The 20,538-nt window shown below is 39.2% G+C and overlaps 1 protein-coding gene across 14 annotated transcripts in view; it reads right to left on the minus strand.

The window, feature by feature from the left end:
• Positions 1-20,538, minus strand: part of sema6d (semaphorin 6D) — a 580,684-nt gene that overhangs the window by 100,951 nt on the left and 459,195 nt on the right. For 13 of the 14 annotated variants that reach the window (XM_062963613.1, XM_062963603.1, XM_062963605.1 and 10 more), the window contains 4 exons: positions 8,814-8,979; positions 8,336-8,447; positions 1,337-1,397; positions 1,177-1,239 (listed from right to left, as the gene is read on the minus strand). In XM_062963613.1, the coding sequence (XP_062819683.1) occupies positions 1,177-1,239; positions 1,337-1,397; positions 8,336-8,447; positions 8,814-8,979 (402 nt within the window). Of the gene's footprint in view, positions 1-1,176; positions 1,240-1,336; positions 1,398-8,335; positions 8,448-8,813; positions 8,980-14,598; positions 14,620-20,538 lie in introns of those variants that run through there. The other variant, XM_062963606.1, reaches the window with a different exon arrangement.

A 20,538-nucleotide genomic window follows, 5' to 3' on the forward strand; every position in this document is an offset into this window, starting at 1 on the left:
TATTTACATCAAGCTCAAATTTAAGATAAGACTGTCCAACTCTGATCAAATCATTATTCTCATCTTCTTCAATGTAAATGTGCTTATGTATCCTTTTAATAATAATAGAGTAAAATAATACATGTAATAATAATAATAATAAATACAGGAAAATAATACAAGTAATAATAAATAGAGTAAAATAATAAATGCAATGATAATAATACCAATAAAATACAAAAATACATTGGATAATCCAGAATGTTGGATAAGCGAGTGTTGGATAAGTGAGACTCTACTGTAATAATAAATAGAGTAAAATAATAAATATAATAATAAGATGGGGTTGTTGTATGTCTTTCGGGCTGTGTGGCCATGTTCCAGAAGCATTCTCTCCTGACGTTTCGCCCACATCTATGGCAGGCATCCTCAGAGGTTGTGAGGTAACAACTCACAACCTCTGAGGATGCCTGCCATAGATGTGGGCGAAACGTCAGGAGAGAATGCTTCTGGAACATGGCCACACAGCCCGAAAGACATACAACAACCCTGTGATCCCGGCCATGAAAGCCTTCGACGACACATAATAATAAGATCATAGCGAAATAATAAATGTATTAATAATAATAATAATAGAATAAAATAAGTGTAATAGTAGCAACAATAATAGAGAAAAATAATACACATAATAATACCAATAATAATCGAGAAAAATAATAAATGTACCATATATTCTCGAGTATAAGCTGACCCAAATATAAGCCAACCAGGACCCTCACCCGAGTATAAGCCGAGGGGGGCTTTTTCAGTCTTAAAAAAAGGGCTGAAAAACTAGGCTTATACTTGAGTATATACAGTTCTTTTAATAGTATTAAGAATTAATACAATTCTTTTAATTGTAAACTGCTTTGTGTCTCCAACGGGAGAGATGAAGTGGGTATACATAAATAAACATGATGATGATGATGATGATGATGATGATGATAATGATAGCCAGTGGAGTGACTGATGCACAATGGGCACTAATGTGTATTTGGGTGCTTTCCAATGTGCATCCGGACACCAGCTAAAATAAGCCAGAACGCCCAGTGGCATCAGTAGTCTCCAGTGTGCATTAGAAATGCCCTTGGCTAACATTTTGAAATAACAATGACCTAAATTAATTTTTCTAGATGAAAAGGAATAACAAAAACTTGCCTTGTGTTTTCCCTTCATGGCACAGTTCTCTCTGTCCTGTTGCTTTGACCGCCATGTTAGTTTCTGTCCAAATAAATAAAAAAAGACAAGAATATTTATCTTTAACCAGGAATTATATATCCTTTTCTTTTAAATAACAAACTAGTTTTTCCAATATTACCTTGCTTGGAACTACTTCTCCCTTAGGAACTTCATTTAAATTTACAGTATATACTTGATCCCTATAAGACAAATAAGAGATATTAAGAACTTCTTTTACTGTGTTTCAATCATAACTTCATGGCTTAATACTGTAGTTGTTTTTTAAAAATAAATTTTATTGGTATATATAATAATTAAGTAACAACGCAAGTGTGAGAACAATGATTTTTGACAGAAAGTGAAGAAGAAAAAAGAAGAGAAGAAAAAAGAGAGAAGAGAAAAAGAAAGAAATATATATCTATATATATAAAAGGGTAATGGCGTTTCGGCCTAGGACAAAACAACAAAACTACACATCCCATAAACACTAAACTTGGCAGCACTGCCCCTCATCCATGCCTCTACGTTCATACAACAAAAAGAAAAGAAAAATAAAGTCCTAATTAGAGGCAGAGGAATAATTGTTTTTATCCAATTGCTGCCAGTTAGAAGGCTAAGCTCCGCCCACTTGGTCTCCTAGCAACCTACTCAGCCCACCCAGCCTCTCAATAAATAATAATAATAATAATAATAATAATAATAATAATAATAATAATAATAATACAATCCTAAGGTTAGCAGATACCCCTAAGGGTCATCCAGTTCAACTTCCTTCTACCATGCAGGAGGACACAAGCCAACCACTCCTGACAGATGGCCATCCAATATCTGCACAATAATAATACACATCAAATCATAGCTTCAGACAGTTAGGAGACACCCCTAAAGGCCACACAGTCCAACCCAATTCTGCCATGCAGGACACAATCCAAGCACTCCCAACAGATGGCCACCCAGCCTCTCAATACTAATACTAATACTAATACTAATAATAATAATAACAACAACATCATACAATCCTAAGGTTTGGAGTGACCCCTAAGGATCATCCAGATCAACTTCCTTCTACCATGCAGGACGACACAATCCAAGCACTCCTGACAGATGGCCATCCAGCCTCAACAAGTTCTCACCAACACCACCAGACAACACCACAGCAACGCGTGGCTGGGCACAGCTAGTGTGTGTGTGTGTGTGTGTGTGTGTGTGTGTGTGTGTGTGTGTGTATATATATATATTATAATAAAATATATTAAAAAAAGTATAATGAAAATGATAAAAAAGGCTTCTATCTTCGCCTTTGCGTTTCCCGTTCTATATAAACAAAAGAGGGTGATACAAAAAAGAACAATATTGAATCAGCCTCTTTTTCTGTAGCAATAGGGACAAACACTAAAAAAAGAGATGTCCTTTATTATTGGCTTAGTCATTGATTCTTTGCTTTACTAAAAAACTTACGAAGAAAGGTACAAAAAAGTTTCATCCTTCTATTCTTTAACTATTATCCTTCAACTTCTTCTTTTTTCAAATTCTTCTACTTTAGTCCAGTCTGTATATCTTATCGGAGTTCCTGTATTTTTCTTTAATAAAAAAGTTAGTTTATCTCTTTCACTTTCTGTAGCCATTCTTCCATATTCGGTACAGTAGAGTCTCACTTATCCAACACTCGCTTATCCAACGTTCTGGATTATCCAACACATTTTTGTAGTCAATGATTTCAAAATATCGTGATATTCTGGTGCTAAATTCGTAAATACAGTAATTACTACATAGCATTACTGCGTATTGAACTACTTTTTCTGCCAAATGTGTTGTATAACATGATATTTTGGTTCTTAATTTGTAAAATCATAACCTATTTTGATGTTTAATAGGCTTTTTCTTAATCTGCCCTTATTATCTAACATATTCGCTTATCCAACATTCTGCCGGCCCGTTTATGTTGGATAAGTGAGACTCTACTGTATTTCCTTTTGCTTCCATCTTTTGGCAAAACTAATTCTAGCGGCTGTAGTTAAATATGTAAATAGGATATCATCATTACTATCTAAGTAAATATCCCGGTCTGTTATACCCAATAAATAATACTCCGCTTTCCTAGGGAAATTTATCTTGAGTATTTGTTGACAAATTTTATGGACCTTCTCCCAATATTTTTTTTTTCTTTACATGTGAAAGTAACTTCCCTCTTGTTCCTCGCATTTCCAACAATTTTTTTTTGAGTATTCCTATACATTTGGTTTAATTTCTTTGGTGTGATATACCTGCGGTGGAACATTTTTAGCCAATTCTCTTTCAGGTCCATTGCACATGTGTATTTCAATTTTTTTATCCAAATAGATTCCCATTCTGCTAGAGTTATTGGTCTTCTGTAGTTGTCTTGACCATTCACAGAGTATATTCCTACTGGCAAGCAATCAAAGCACGACATTTCCCATTAACTACTATTACTTTACTACCAGAAGGAGCCAAGCCACAAAAAAGAGTCGTTGAATTCATATCTTGAGTTGCTCTGATGATGTTAACCAAAGATAAACTAGGTGCTAAGAAGTGAATTGTGAACTGTGAAAGATTCGCATGCATAGCCCACAGGCTCACTTATATTATGCCTTATTAAATGAAGTTATTTACTTTACCGACGGCTTAATTACATTATGTTTCTACCTCAAACCATACCCAAGGAGGTTAACGCTAATATGACACAGCCTGAAAACAGAAGCTTGCAGTGTTAGCTAAACAACACCTACATATTAAAACGTAATTAAACCACAATGAACATAATTAAAATATAATAAAAACAGCCCCCGAATAATTAAAACAATACCCTTCGGCAACAGACAAGTTTTTATGTAAACGGCTCACCTGGTAGAAGGAGAGCAGAAAAAAAGACAACCTAGTTTCCTTTGGTAGGAGTTTTTGGAATCTAGGAATGGTGCTTGAGGCTGGATCTACACTGTCGTATAGAACTGGATTATTTGAGTCTACACTGCCATATAATCCAGTTCAAGGCAGATAATCTGGATCCAGCCAGCCAGTGAAGTTATTGCACCCATTCAATCATATGTTTATTTATTACAATATTTATATCCCGCCCTTCTCACCCAACAGGGGACTCAGGGCGGCTTACAATAAAACACACATATAAAAACTGTACAATACACTATAAATCAGTTAAAAAATTAACTTACATAAGACATTCATAAAACGCATTATAAAATACAGATATTCTCTCCAAAAAGCACTGTTCACCTTGATTGAATAGCCTGGAAGCTTCAAAGCCTGCCTGCTTCCTGCCTGGGGGAATCCTTTGTTGGGAGGTGTTAGCTGGCCTCCAACAGACAAGCATTCTATTTCCCATCCCGGACCTTCTACAGATATATAAACCTCCCTTGCTTAGTTTTCCAATATACCTCACAATCTCCAAGGATGCCTGGCATAGATGTGGGCGAAACGTCAGAAGAGAATGCTTCTGGAACATGGCCATACAGTCCGGAAAATGCACAACAACCCAATATTTAGGATGGTCAGTGATGACTTTGTACCCATTGGCCAGAACTTTGGAAGGACCACTCAAGTTTACTTTTGGCACAACCATGAATAGAACACTACCTGCATCTGAATTCATATATTTTGAATCCCCTGGACTGGATGGCCCATGAGGCCTCTTCCAACTCTACTAATCTATGATTCTATGAATTCTTTGAAAATATATACTTTGAAGCTGAAAGGCTATTCAGTGCTCATCAAGGTGGCCAACTGCAACATTCACACTTGCCTCAAACAGACAAGAGTCCTTTCTCCCACCCAGGACATTATATATAAACTCCACTTGCATAGTTTCAAACAGACCTCACGATCTCTGAGGATGTCTGCCATAAATGTGGGCGAAACATCAGGAGAGAATGCACCTGGAACATGGCCACAGCTTGGAAAACTCACAGCAACCCAATTATTCCGGCTATGAAAGCCTTCAACAACATATATTAAATAGCTAGAGACCCTAAAAATTGAGGTGAGGGCCACAAATATCCTTGGGCTCATCATTACTCCCACTCAAAATAATAGTGCCATACAATAACTGTGCCATAACTCCTTACATAGTATCCCAATTGCCATCTGAATGAATGGATACCCATGGAACCTACCACAAGCTCTTGCACTGGCAATGCCTTTGCACAAATTTAAAATCTGGAGTCCCATACAATATCCTTTGTGTCTCTCTGTGGTATTTCTGGGGGCAATTGCCTGTCTAGTATTGGAAAATGATGCCAAGCAAGAACCTTGGCCGAACCTTGCATCAGATGCTGTGTTCCTCCTCCACTTCTTTGTCCCCAGAATAATAATAATAATAATAATAATAATAATAATAATAATAATAATAATAATAATAAAATCAGAAACTCCTCAAAGCACAGCAGACAAAAAACCAGTACAAGAAAACCGCACTACAAACTAGAGCTGACAGCTGGCACCTCAAAACATTACATGGAAAGTTCTTTGACAAAATTGAAGGAAAAGCTGATAAGGAGAAGACCTGGCTCTGGCTCACGAATGGGACCCTGAAGAAGGAGACAGAAGGCCTGATCCTTGCAGCCCAGGAGCAAGCCATCAGAACAAAGGCAATTAAGGCCAAGATCGAAAAATCAGCTGATGACTCAAAATGCAGACTGTGCAAGGAAGCTGACGAAACCATTGATCATATCCTCAGCTGCTGTAAGAAAATTGCACAGACAGACTACAAACAGAGGCACAACTATGTGGCCCAAATGATCCATTGGAACTTATGCCTCAAGTACCACCTGCCAGCAGCAAAGAACTGGTGGGATCACAAACCAGCAAAGGTCGTGGAAAATGAACACGCAAAGATACTGTGGGACTTCCGAATCCAGACTGACAAAGTTCTGGAACACAACACACCAGACATCACAGTTGTGGAAAAGAACAAGGTTTGGATCATTGATGTTGCCATCCCAGGTGACAGTTGCATTGATGAAAAACAACAGGAAAAACTCAGCCGCTCTCAGGACCTCAAGATTGAACTTCAAAGACTGGCAGAAACCAGTGCAGGTGGTCCCGTTGGTGATGGGCACACTGGGTGCCATGCCAAAAGATCTCAGCCGGCATTTGGAAACAATAGACATTGACAAAATTATGATCTGCCAAATGCAAAAGGCCACCCTGCTGGGATCTGCACGCATCATCCGAAAATACATCACACAGTCCCAGACACTTGGGAAGTGTTCGACTTGTGGTTTTGTGAAACGAAATCCAGCATATCTATCTTGTTTGCTGTGTCATACAACGTCGTTGTATCAATAATAATAATAATAATAATAATAATAATAATAATAATAATAATCTTCATTTTTATACCCCTCCATCTCCTCGAGAGGACTCAGTTTCCAACATAAACATAAAAAATTCAATTGTCAATGAACCCCATACAACAAAGTTAAACATAGTAGACGTAATAAACAACATCATCTATATATATAAAAGTGTAATGAAATTTCGGCCTAGGACAAAACAACAAAACTAGACATCCCAGAAACACTAAACTTGGCAGCACAACCCCTCATCCATGCCTCTACGTTCATACAACAAAAAGAAAAGAAAAATAAAGTCCTAATTAGAGGGAGATGAATAAGTGTTTTTATCCAATTGCTGCCAGTTAGAAGGCTAAGCTCCACCCACTTGGTCTCCTAGCAACCCACTCAGCCCAGGGGACAGACAGAGTTAGGCCTCACTTTGGCCTCTTCCCCACTGCCTATAAAATACAGATTATCAGATTTGAACTGGATTATATGGCAGTGTAGACTCAAGGCCCTTCCACACAGCTATATAACCCATTTATAATCTTATATTATCTGCTTTGAACTGGATTGTCTTAACTCCACACTGCCATATAATCCACTTCGGTGTGCAGTCGAACACAACTGGACTTAATGTCAGGGGAAAACCTTTACCCTTTACCTTAACTACCACCAATTCCTCAATACTTTATTTCCCATAACACCATACTTCACCACAGCAACGCGTGGCCGGGCACAGCTAGTAAGACATAAAATTACAAATCCAAATCAATCTACTCCATCAAGAATTCAAATACAGTAGAGTCTCACTTATCCAACACTCACTTATCCAACGTTCTGGATTATCCAACGCATTTTTGTAGTCGATGTTTTCAATAAATTGTGATATTTTGGTGCTAAATTCGTAAATACAGTAATTACTACATAGCATTACTGCGTATTGAACTACTTTTTCTGTCAAATTTGTTGTATAACATGATGTTTGTGGCGCAGACGGGAGAGCAAACCAGCTGCATTTAACTGCAATCAATCACTCTGACCAGGAGGTCATGAGTTCGAGGCCCGCTCGGAGCCATGTTTATCTTGTCTTTGTTCTATGTTAAAAAGGCATTGAATGTTTGCATATATATGTAATGTGATCCACCCTGAGTCCCCTTCGGGGTGAGAAGGGCGGAATATAAATGCTGTAATTAAATTAAATTAAAATTAAATTAATTTGTAAAATCATAATTTAATTTGATGCTTAATAGGCTTTTCCTTAATCTCTCGTTATTATCCAACATATTAGCCCCCAGATGGCGTAGTGGACTAAGTGACTTGAAGGTTGGGTTGCTGACCTGAAAGCTGCCAGGTTCGAATCCCACCTGGGGAGAGTGTGGATGAGCTCCCTCTATCAGCTCCAGCTCCATGCGGGGACATGAGAGAAGCCTCCCACAAGGATGGTAAAACATCAAAAACATCCGGGCGTCCCCTGGGCAACGTCCTTGCAGACGGCCAATTCTCTCACTCCAGAAGCAACTCTGGTTACTCCTGACACGAAAAAAAAAATCCAACATATTCGCTTATCCAACATTCTGCCGGCCCGTTTACGTTGGATAAGCGAGACTCTACTGTACCAGTAAACAGGACTTCAAGGTGAACATGGTCAATTATAAGGGATAGGTAAAACTTTTGCATCAAGTTTTCTTGATATTCCTCCCTTCCAATATTATTTTCTGATCTCATTTCTATGGATGATTTTTAAAGCAAGGCGCACAGATTAAATGCAAAACCAAGGGGAGGGAGAATAGAATTTTAATTTAATCAACCGTCTGCAGGAAAATTACCTGCCAGCAATATAAAGTGTGTCTCGAATTTTCAACATCAGTTGAAAGTCCAGCCTGTGTTGGGATTCGTTGCCTGAAGGGCGTCCTTTAAATACTGGATACTGCCTCGAATCTGCAAGTAAAAACGGGTTACGCCATCACTCAGGATTACAGAGCCAAAGAATCAATAGGCTGCATTGATTAGCTGCACAGACCGGGAGGGGAAGGGTTTAGACTAAATTCCTTGCGTAATGCTTTGAATATAAATGAATTAGAGATGGCCAGCATCAGCAAAGGCACTTAAAAAGAAACAAACAAACTAATCGCAACTTCTTGCAGCTTTTTTTTTATTGCTTTCCATTAAAAAATTAAAAATTAACAAGGGATATTTGATGCCGAAAGGAGAATAAGTAAATCAGCTTGGCAACTTTCGCTCAACGGAAACAACAACAACACAATAAAGGGCAATGAATGCTTAGCCCTGCTGTCGGTTACTCACAGTGGTAGTCAACAACGTTAATGGGGTCGTCGTCTTCGGGAAAGCTGACGGCGTGGCATCGGAAGACGGTCAACAGCACAACGTAGGCAGGCAAAAGCAGAGGCCTCATGGCTGGAGGGTGTGCGGGTAGGCGGGAGACAAGCCACTTCTTGGCAATGCGATTTACCTGCAGGAGAAATTAATTTTGATTTCAAAACCCTTGAAAAGCAACGACACAACACATTGATTCCCTTCCAGCACCCCAGCCAGTGAGTGACTCCTTAATGCCTACTTTTCTGCGGAGTAAATTGTGTTGCGTGAAAGGTCCCTTTGTGTTTGCAGACAGAAAAAAAAGTGTTATGTGACAGCCCTGATTAAAACTTTTCTGCAACGTGTTGACGTTCGCTCATTTTTTTTTTTTTTTTGGTGCTAAATTTACAAGTGGGTTTCTTTTCGGGAGGTTACTGACGAATGTCAGCCCGACTGAATCGCAAGGATTGCAAACAGAACATGTAGCCTTGCTGACTTGGCAGGAAGGCCGGGAACGTTGGGATTAGAATATTAATTAAACCGCAATCTCTTTTCCTTTTCCGAACTAATTGCCACACGGCCCCCAATAAAGCCGCTGCCTCTAAATTAACCAAAGCTCCTTTACAAAATTCCAAGCACATCCCATCCATCTAAACTCCACGCCAAGCCCGTTCCTTTTACCTTGAGGGCTGGCTCTCTCTTAACGGCGAGAAACGGGTGTTTTGAGCATCCAAATACTTGACACCTCAACTCTGAACGCAAGGCTATCCAAATCAGATCACAGGAACAAAGCGACATCGCACTTCATGGGCTTTTGTGAATTAACCTTCCATTTACAGGACTGGCCGCGAAGACATTTTGCTCACCGAGGGGATAGGACAACATGGTCTCTCTCTCTATCTTCATTTTGCACAAGGTAGCTAAGGGGATCCCTATTTTACACTGGGTCCTCCATCACATCAACAGCAACAACCCAGTTTAGAAATGAAGCCTTGGAGAAATAAGAGAAGGAAAACCCAAGAAACCCCAAAGAATTTGACAACCTTCATTTGTTCAGAACAAGGGTCCTCAAACTTTTAAAGCAGAGGGCCGGTCCACAATCCTTCAGACTGTGGAGGGGCCGAATTATCATTTGGGGGAAAAACCGAACAAATTCCTATGCACACTGCACATGTCTTATTTGTAGTGTAAAACAACAATAACAATGAAAGAACAATACAATATGTAAAATTGAAAACAATTGTAACCAACATAAACCTATCAGGATTTCAATGGGAACTGTGGGCCTGCTTCTGGCCAATGAGATAGTCAAGTTAATTAGGATTGTTGTTGTTGTGTGCCTTCAAGTTATTCCAGACTTTTGGGCGAGCTTAAGTCTAAAATTATTTATTTATTCATTTACTACATTTATTTATTACATTTATATTCCGCCCTTCTCACCCCGAAGGGGACTCAGAACAGCTGTATGTACATACAATATACAGTAGAGTCTCACTTATCCAACACTCGCTTATCCAACGTTCTGGATTATCCAACGTATTTTTGTAGTCAATGTTTTCAATACTCGGACAACCACCATGTCAGACTACACAGAGAAATCCACAAGCATGTAGACAATTTCAATAGAAAGGAGGAAACCATGAAAATGGACAAAATCCATTTACCAGTAGTAAAAAACACCAGAATCAAGACATTAAATAAAGAACACCACTCAGAACGGGGATTCCAGACAGCTAAAAACCAAGTGCCAGTTAACACTTCCCAAACGAAGGATGCATCCAGGCACAACAGCCAGGCTACCTCTATGCAAATATCCTCTGTGATTAACTTTGCAGCTATAAGGCTACTCAATGCCAATCAAGCTTGCTAATTGCAACATTCACACTGGACATTCCACAGGTATATATACACTCCACTTGCCTCACCTTCAACAAATCTCTAAAGATGCCAGCCACATATGCAGGCAAAACGTCTGGAGAGGATGCTACTGGACCATGGCCATGCAGTCTGAAAAACGCACGGCAACACAAAATTGAGACTATTGAGGTTGGAGTGATTTGGACTCAGAGACAAGGTTAGAAACCGTACTCAGTCTTGAGCAGGTCTCTTAAAAATGTTGTGAAGACTATGAATCAACTTGAATCAATATATCAGTGACAACAATAACAGTAAATGTAATAATGTGTACTCTGATCAGTTCTACTTCTCCAACATAATGATCCTATTGGCACCATTAGTGTTGGTGTGACTCAGTGGGGCAATTCATGATATCACCCCATGGACCTCCTCCCATACCGGACCACTCCCTCCCTCTCTCTCTCTCTCTCTCTCTCTCTCTCTCTCTCTCTCTATATATATATATATATATATATATATATATATATATATATATGGGTAGTGACGTTTCGGCCTAGGACAAAACAACAAATCCCAGAAACACTAAACTTGGCAGCACAACCCCTCATCCATGCCTCTAGGTTCATACAACAAAAAGGAAAGAAAAATAAAGTCCTAATATATATGTCATTATAATTATCTGTTATTATCGATATATATAAAAGGGTAGTGACGTTTCGGCCTAGGGCAAAACAACAAAACTACACATCCCAGAAACACTAAACTTGGCAGCACAACCCATCATCCATGCATCTACGTTCATACAACAAAAAGGAAAGAAAAATAAAGCCCTAATTAGAAGGAGAGGAATATTTTTTTTTATCCAATTGCTGCCAGTTAGAAGGCTAAGCTCCATCAGGGGAAAATGTTGACCCTTGACCTTAACTACCACCAATTCCTCAATACTTTATTTCCCATACCACCAGACTTCGCCACAGCAGTGCGTGGCTGGGCACAGCTAGTATATATATAAAAGGGTTATGAAATTTCGGCCTAGGACAAAACAACAAAATTACACATCCCAGAAACACTAAACTTGGCAGCACAACCCCTCATCCATGCCTCTACGTTCATACAACAAAAAGAAAAATAAAGTCCTAATTGGAGGGAGAGGAATAATTGTTTTTATCCAATTTCTGCCAGTTAGAAGGCTAAGCTCCGCCCACTTAGTCTCCTTGCAACCCACTCAGCCCAGGGGACAGGCAGAGTTAGGCCTCACTTAGGCCTCTTCCACAGATTATCTTATTTGAACTGGATCATATGGCAGTGTAGACTCAAGCCCCTTCCACACAGCTATATAACCCATTTATAATGGACTTAATGTCAGGGGAAAACCTTTATCCTTTACCTTAACTACAACCAATTCCTCAATACGTTATTTCCCATACCACCATACTTCACCACAGCAACAAAGTGGCCGGGCACCGCTAGCATACACACACACACACACACACACACACACACACACACACTCAACAGGAAAGAAAGCAACAACTTGCTTGTACCAAATGCAGACATTATTTGAAACATCATTGTAACTGGGGGAAAATGACAGTTCTGACCACATCTTATGAGCACTAAAAGGTTCAAAAAGTAAATTAGAATAGAGTTTTAGCTTGTAGCTACATTAATACAGTCTAACACAAGGGATTTTGAGTGGTAGCACTAGGAGCTCAACATACATTGTGTAAGAAGGCAGTCTACTTAATCATACTGGGGGAAATGGTGAAAAAAGTGGGAAAAGATTAGTAGAGCTACAAGTGGAAGAGGAGGACATTTATCTCCCCCAAATGGAGTCTCAGAGGGAAGGTAATTGCACAATAAATGCTCTCTCTAGGAGAAAGGAGCAGGGAACGGCAAATGGAAAGGTGGACATTGAAATTGAAATAAGGAAATTAAAGGCTGAATCTCATCTTGCCGTTTGATTCCCATTCCTGAAGAGACTAGAAACTAAATCAGAAGTTCACCCAAAGTTTATCACTTGGATTCTTTGAGAAGATGTCGGCTCTTTCTTGATATTTCCATCCAAAAGACATTTGCGAACAAAACACTTTTCGACGGCGGAGTGGTGATTATTTCCACTTAATTAAGTTCTCAATCATGATCCCCGGGGGCTCAGAAAACCACTTCTTACATACACTTTGGAACTGCCTGTCAAATGACCTGGAAAATCTGAGATGCTTCATAAGTAAAGTAATACCTGGTGTTGGCTGAAACATGTATGGTGGAGCATTTCAGAAAGGCTGCTTGACAGTCCAAGAGAGATTGGGAGCCAGCAGATACAGGACAAGATGACTAAATCTGAATATTAACACTTCTTAGTCACTATTAGTTACCTAATAACTTCTACCTATGTCATACAATGACCAGGAGACAGCTGGGACCTATGAAAGGGAGATAATTTCCGTAATAACAAGTACAGTAGAGTCTCACTTATCCAACACTCACTTATCCAACATTCTGGATTATCCAATGCATTTTTGTAGTCAATGTTTTCAATACACTTCTTAGTCACTATTAGTTACCTAATAACTTCTACCTATGTCATACAATGACCAGGAGACAGCTGGGACCAATGAAAGGGAGATAATTTCCGTAATAACAAGTACAGTAGAGTCTCACTTATCCAACACTCACTTATCCAACATTCTGGATTATCCAATGCATTTTTGTAGTCAATGTTTTCAATACACTTCTTAGTCACTATTAGTTACCTAATAACTTCTACCTATGTCATACAATGACCAGGAGACAGCTGGGACCTATGAAAGGGAGATAATTTCTGTAATAACAAGTACAGTAGAGTCTCACTTATCCAACACTCGCTTATCCAACGTTCTGGATTATCCACCGCATTTTTGTAGTCAATGTTTTCAATACATCGTGATATTTTGGTGCTAAATTCATAAATACAGTAATTACTACATAGCATTACTGCGTATTGAACTACTTTTTCTGCCAAATTTGTTGTCTAACATGTTTTGGTGCTTAATTTGTAAAATCATCTAATTTGATGTTTAATAGGCTTTTCCTTAAAGCCTCCTTATTATCCAACATATTCGCTTATCCAACATTCTGCCGGCCCGCTTATGTTGGATAAGTGAGACTCTACTCACTTCGGGGAGATGGGGCGGGGTATAAAAATAAAGTTATTATTATTTATTATTATTACTGTATATGTTGATGCCTTCAGCTTTTCCGCATGGGAGATATTTGGAAAATAATAGTGAAGTGAGTTGACTGTTTCTTTTTTGTTGTTAGTTGCCACCAAGTCAACTTTGACTTATGGTGATCCTATAAAAGGATTCAAGACACTTGTCAAGAGACATTCAAGACACTTAGTTATCAACTGATCTTGAAAATTCAGGGTTTTCTTTGGTGGATCAATCCACCCTTATTCTTTTCAGCCTTCCACTTTATTATGTCTTTAGAGTGAGTCATGTAGTCTTATGACATAATAATAATAATAATAATAATAATAATAATAATACGCTTTATCTCCCCAGAGCGAATTACAGTACACATATAAGGCAAATGTTCAATGCCTTTTACACAATGAACACAAGGACATATAATACACAGACAAAGGTATTCCCCTTTTTTGCCTTCAGACGCTTTCACATCCATTCACAGAAACCAGAATGACTGGAGCATTTAACAACAACAACAACAATAATAATAAAACTTTATTTATATACCACTCTATCTCCACAAGGGACTCAGATTGGTTTCCAACATATCAGAACACATACAGTCAGTTAAAAATACAGCAATTAAAACATTAGACACATAAACAAATGTGCATAAACAGAAAATCATAAAAACACATAACCCTGATATCTCTTTAAACATGGGGAGATATATATATATATATACATACATACACACACACCCCCGGTGGCTAAGTGTGTTAAAGCGCTGAGCTGCTGAACTTGCAGACCGAAAGGTCACAGGTTCGAATCCGGGGAGCGGAGTGAGCGCCTGGTATTAGCTCCAGCTTCTGCCAACCTAGCAGTATGAAAACATGAAAATGTGAGTAGATCAATAGGTACTGCTCTGAGGGGAAGGTAACGGTGCTCCATGCAGTCATGCCATTGCCCACATGACCTGGAGGTGTCTATGGACAACGCCGGCTCTTCAGCTTTGAAATGGAGATGAGCACCAACCCCCAGAGCCGGACACAACTGGACTTAACGTCAGGGGAAACCTTTACCTTTACTATATTTGTGCATAAGTCAAGCTCGTAAGTCAACCTTATCTATAATTTTAGGGTCAAAATTATGGATTGTAATATGACCTATCAATATGTCAAGGCGCATTCTATAGAGATAGAAAAGCACCAATGCTGTCGCAGGAAGCCAGTTGAGTTTGGCAACTAACATTTTCCTCCCAGCCATTGAAAGACAACCCTTTTGCCACTATAGTTCCTCTTTTTGATAGAAGTTAAGGTGCAATGTTAATTCTGATTTTAAAAAAAGGAATTACCCCTTCTCTGAGAAGAGTGGCAAAAGGTGAGAGCTTCATTCTTTCTGGCCAAACCAAAAAGAAGCACTGACACCAACTGATGCTTTTAGGCTATTTAGACCATCTAAGAAATAAGGCTACACAATGGGAAAGCAAATTAAGCTTCCTCTTCTTTCTTTTAGAATATTTTCTCACATGCAAATCAGTGCAGATTTACCCAATTAATTGGCCTATCAATTAAAACTCAGCTTCATTGTGTAATAGTTTGGAGGACACTTCTATCAAAAATGGTGTCAGCAAATATCCCCAAAGAACTACTTCAGGGCTCTCCACTCACAGAAATCAATTAGCCTAAGTTTAATCACCTTGGCCACTAAATCTCCACATTCATTGTGGTTTTTACTGGTGACTAACAATTCTTAGTCAAAACACACAGTAACAAAAATACAAATTTACTAGCATTTAAAGTCGGAAGAGTGCAACCATGAACTGCACATGTCTGAAATTCAGTTTGGAAAATAGTCTCCATAAGTAATCAATTTAAACAGAGGCTGGATGGTCATCTGTCAGTGGTGCTTTGATTGTGCTTGTCCTGCATAGCAAGGGGTTGGATAGCCCATATGGTCTCTTCCAAATCTATGATTCTATGATTCTAGTGACCTGTTACAATGTCTAAATACTAACTCATTCTGTTTAGCTATTATGAAAAAGGCTATTTTGTTATGTTACTTCCTTCCTATTTGTTTCATTTATTTGATGAGTTACAAAAACTTGAAAAATTACTGTTACCATGGCTCTTACAATGTATTTAAAAGTAACATTTGAAAATAACTTTTACGTACTACAACAATAGGCCAACCTTGATCTTAATTGTTATATTGTTTCAAAACTGTAATTTTGGATATGGACACAGTGTAGAATTAATGCAGTTTGGCCCCACTTTAACTGCCTTGGTTTCATGCTGTAGAATCTTGGTACAGTAGAATCTCACTTATCCAACGTTCTGGATTATCCAACGCATTTTTGTAGTCAATGTTTTCAATGCATTGTGATATTTTGGTGCTAAATTTGTAAATACAGTAATTACTACATAGCATTAATGTGTAATGAACTACTTTTTCTGTCAAATTTGTTGTATAACATGATGTTTTGGTGCTTAATTTGTAAAATTCATAACCTATTTTGATGTTTAATCGGCTTTTTCTTAATCTCTCCTTATTATCCAACATATTCGCTTATCCAACGTTCTGCTGGCCTGTTTATGTTGGATAAGTGAGACTCTACTGTAATTGTAGCTTTACAAGATCTTTGGTCTTCTCTGCCAAATCTGCTGGTGCCTCACCAAACTACAGATCCCAGTGGTGTTGAATTGCATTAACTCTATGCAGTAGATGCACCAATGGCATAGTGGATTAAACCCTTGTGCCGGCAGGACTGATGACCTGAAGGTTGTGTTGCTGACCTGAAGGTTACCGGTTCGAATCTAACCCGAGGAGAGAACAGATGAGCTCCCTCTGTTAGCTCCAGCTCAAATGTGGGGACATAAGAGAAGCCTCCCACAAGGATGTTAAAAACATCAAAACATCTGGGTGTCCCCTGGGCAACATCCTTGCAGACGGCCAATTCTCTCACACCAGAAGCGACTTGCAGTTTCTCAATTCACTCCTGATACAAAAAAAAGACCTAAAGCATGGTCTTGTTTCCCAAGAGTAAACAGTTAAGAGATGACAAACTTATTTAGAAGTCATTATGACCAAACTCTGCCTAAAGGAATATTTTCAACAGGGATATAAAAGGTATGGATATGTGAAACTCCTGAAGCCACTGATGGTCCCCCAAGTACTAAGACTTTTATCTACGTGGGACAATACTGGAATTCAAAGTGTTGTACTCAGTTACTGAACATACTTATTTGTTACTGAAAAAACATACAAACATGAATATAATGTTTGATGTAATGCTGTAAACAGTTTGCATTTGTGCATTACTCATGCACCTGTAAGGATTATAATTTGTCTGTTACCATTGTTCTATTCTGTATATTAGTTAGTAATAGGACAACTGTATCTTTACACGTATTATAGATTTCTGTGTACTTTAGTGGTCCCCCAAGTACCCCAAAATAAAAATAATTCAAAGCAATTTCAGCCAAATGTTGCCCCAAAATCACATAGAAAGCTTTGCAAATGCATAACAACGTGCAAAGCCCCACGTGTTCTACTTGCATTAGAATCCCTTTCAAAATCATGCCCAGAAGTGCTGTTGTTTATTTTAAGATATGCAATAAAAACACCCAGAAGTATTATGGGGTACTAGTGGTAGCTTCGCCTCCATCCAACAAGGAACAGGAAAAGACAAATGAGGCGCTTGTTTGTCCACTAAAATATCACCGCTTGGCACTGGCCACAAATACTGTAATGCTACAGATGGAAGTCTTGCTTGACCTTACATGACTGCCATGAGGCCACTCCAGGACAAAGAATGAAACCAGAGATACCTTCTGTTCCTTTGTTCATTGTAGTGTTGCTTGGATAACAATCTTCACCCAGAAGATCCAAATGGTCCAAAATGCAGCGGCCAGGCTGCTAGCAGGATCATCTATAAGATCCCATATTACACCGATTCTGAAACAACTGCATTGGCTACCAATAGAACATCGGAGCTCTTACAAGACACTGATCCTGACATTTAGAGCTCGAAATGGCCAAGGACCATTGTATCTTAGGGACCGCCTCATTCCTTGTTTCCATCAGTGGTCACCTCGATCTTCCCAGGAAAATCTCCTATACGTACCAGGCCCTAGGGAGGTACAAGGCGTAGAGCCTTTTCGGCCTATGCTCCAATTCTGTGGAACTCATTGCCTCCATATGTTAGAGCAATGTTGGAGTTGCGACCTTTTGTAAAAGCACTCAAGACTTGGCTGTTTGGTTGTGCATTTAAGTAAATCAGATCTAATTTGCCAAATAGTCACTGTTGCATGTTTTTATGTTGAATGTTTTTATATTGTGGAATGATATTTTAAATTGTAAATCGCTCGGAGCACTCTGGTGGAGAGCGACTAATTAAGAAATAAAGTGAAGTGAAGTAATATTCCCTCTTCTATCGTGTTTCCCCAAAAATAAGACAGTGTCTTATATTAATTTTTACTCCCAAAGATGTGCAGGGGATGTCTTATTTTTCCATGAAGAAGAATTCACATTTATTGTTGAACAAAAAAATGAACATTTATTATATACTGTATGGTAATTGCCATCACAAACCAGCATAACCAGACAAACTATGATTCCTATCAAGAATTTCTTGTTACTACCATTATTTCCATGTACAACAATCTATGGTACATACATTTACCGATCCTGCATGCTCTGGTGTTCTGTTCGTTGGGCATGCTTCCAAACAAAAACTTTTCTAGGTCTTACTTTCGGGGGAGGCCTTATATTTAGCAAGTCAGCAAAACCTCTACTAGGTCTTATTTTCTGGGGATGTCTTATTTTAGGGGAAACAGGGTACATAACCAAATCTCAATCTAGCAATCATAGGGGGATATTTAAGGAGGATCCATCCTGACCCTGACAAAGCCTTTTGTAGGTAGAACATGTTTGGAATCATGAGAGACACTCATAGAAGGCCACCTCCTGTTTATCCATTCACAGAACCATCTTGGCTCCCCCTCCACTTTTAGAAACCCGACCCACAACTTGTCAAAATGTGGACATATTTGTATCCTGTTTGAAACCATTTGCAACTCCAGTTTGCCCTAGATTAAGGCCAATATGCAAGTCACCGCAGGATAAGGTTCTGGATTTGGCTCCCATTGCAAGGTTGAGCTCACCCCATTCCCTCTGGTGTGAGGTCATGCTGGCGTTGGCCCAGATGGAAGTACTGCCTGGGAAGGAAGAGTGCAAGGGAGTATTTTGCCACTAAGAAATGACCCACCAAGAGGCATTCCTCGCTGTTAATGATGTTTTTGCCGCTCAGGTCCACCAGTCCAGAACTGATGGCCTGCCCTTCTTTGCCAAGATTGATGAGCGGCGCTGGCTAATAGGCACTAATGATGCCTGGCATTTTCCCTCTGTTGTTCCTCGCCCTGACAGCCTCCAGTGATGAAGCATCTCGCATTAAATTGCTAATGAATAAATGTAAACAAACCAGAATGACTAAACCTGAACAAGCAAAGAAAAAAACAAAACCACTAAACAGCTTAACTCAAGTACTACCCGGGATATTCTGACACGGAAAACCTTTGGAGACAGACATTAAAATTATTGTTCTTTCCAAAAAAAACATCTCCAGGGTCTAAGAATGGTATGGAAATTTCGAGATGGACAATTTCACAAGATCTGGAGAACATGGTGCCAGAGAAGTGAAGTTGTGACCTGGGAAAACCTCAAATCCAGAACTTAAGCCAAGTCTTACTTGGACTACATTTTTGCCATCACACAATTAAGAGGTTCTAGGAGCTGTCCAAAAAAATGCAATTTTCTCTAGCTCCGTTAAAATCCCAACCTAGTCAAATTCAACAGGAAATCTTAGACAAGCCAGGTCAATAAGCGTAGTAGATACCCAACTAACTAACCTGTCAACTTATAAAATCATAGTTGGAAGAGCCACCCAGTCCAACCTCCTGCCATTATGGTGATGCTACAAATTTTATAGGATTTTCTTAGGTAAAGAATGCATGGCCTACAACACTTGTTCTTGTATGCTGTATACTTACTGATCAACATGAACAATTGGGGGCTCTTGCTTTCACAGCATGCTTTTAGAATTCCCATAGGCACAGACTGTCCAACATTACCTCTGCTTATCTATGAGATCGTCTAGATGGTCTTTGCTTAGCTACGGCCTTATGAGACCATCAAGATGGCTTTTGGAGATCACTTTCCTTACCAATGGTCTTATGAGACCATTTAGATAGCCTTTGAGGGTCCCTTTCCTTACCCATGGTCTTATGAAACCATCGAGATTGTCTTTGAGGGTCCCTTTCCTTATCTATGGTCTTCTGATGGCCTGATGAGATTATCTAAATGGCCTTTGAGGTTCCCTTTCCTTACCGATGAGACCGTCTAGATCAGGGGTCCCCAAACTAAGGCCCGGGGGCCGGATGCGGCCCATCAAAGCCATTTATCCGGCCCCCACGGCACAAGGGCAGAAGGGGGTTGGGATAAATGACCCAAGGGGTCTCTTCTTCTCTTACAACCCTTATTATTATTATTATTATTATTATTATTATTATTATTATTATTGACATTGAGGCTGGGTGGCCATCTGTCAGGGGTGCTTTGCTTGTACTTTTGGTGCACAAAGGCAGAAGGTTGGCCCAAGGGGTCTCTTCCAACCCTCTTTATTATTATTA

This window comes from Anolis carolinensis, unplaced genomic scaffold, assembly GCF_035594765.1.
Source record: "Anolis carolinensis isolate JA03-04 unplaced genomic scaffold, rAnoCar3.1.pri scaffold_11, whole genome shotgun sequence".
Taxonomy (NCBI): Eukaryota; Metazoa; Chordata; class Lepidosauria; order Squamata; family Dactyloidae; genus Anolis; species Anolis carolinensis.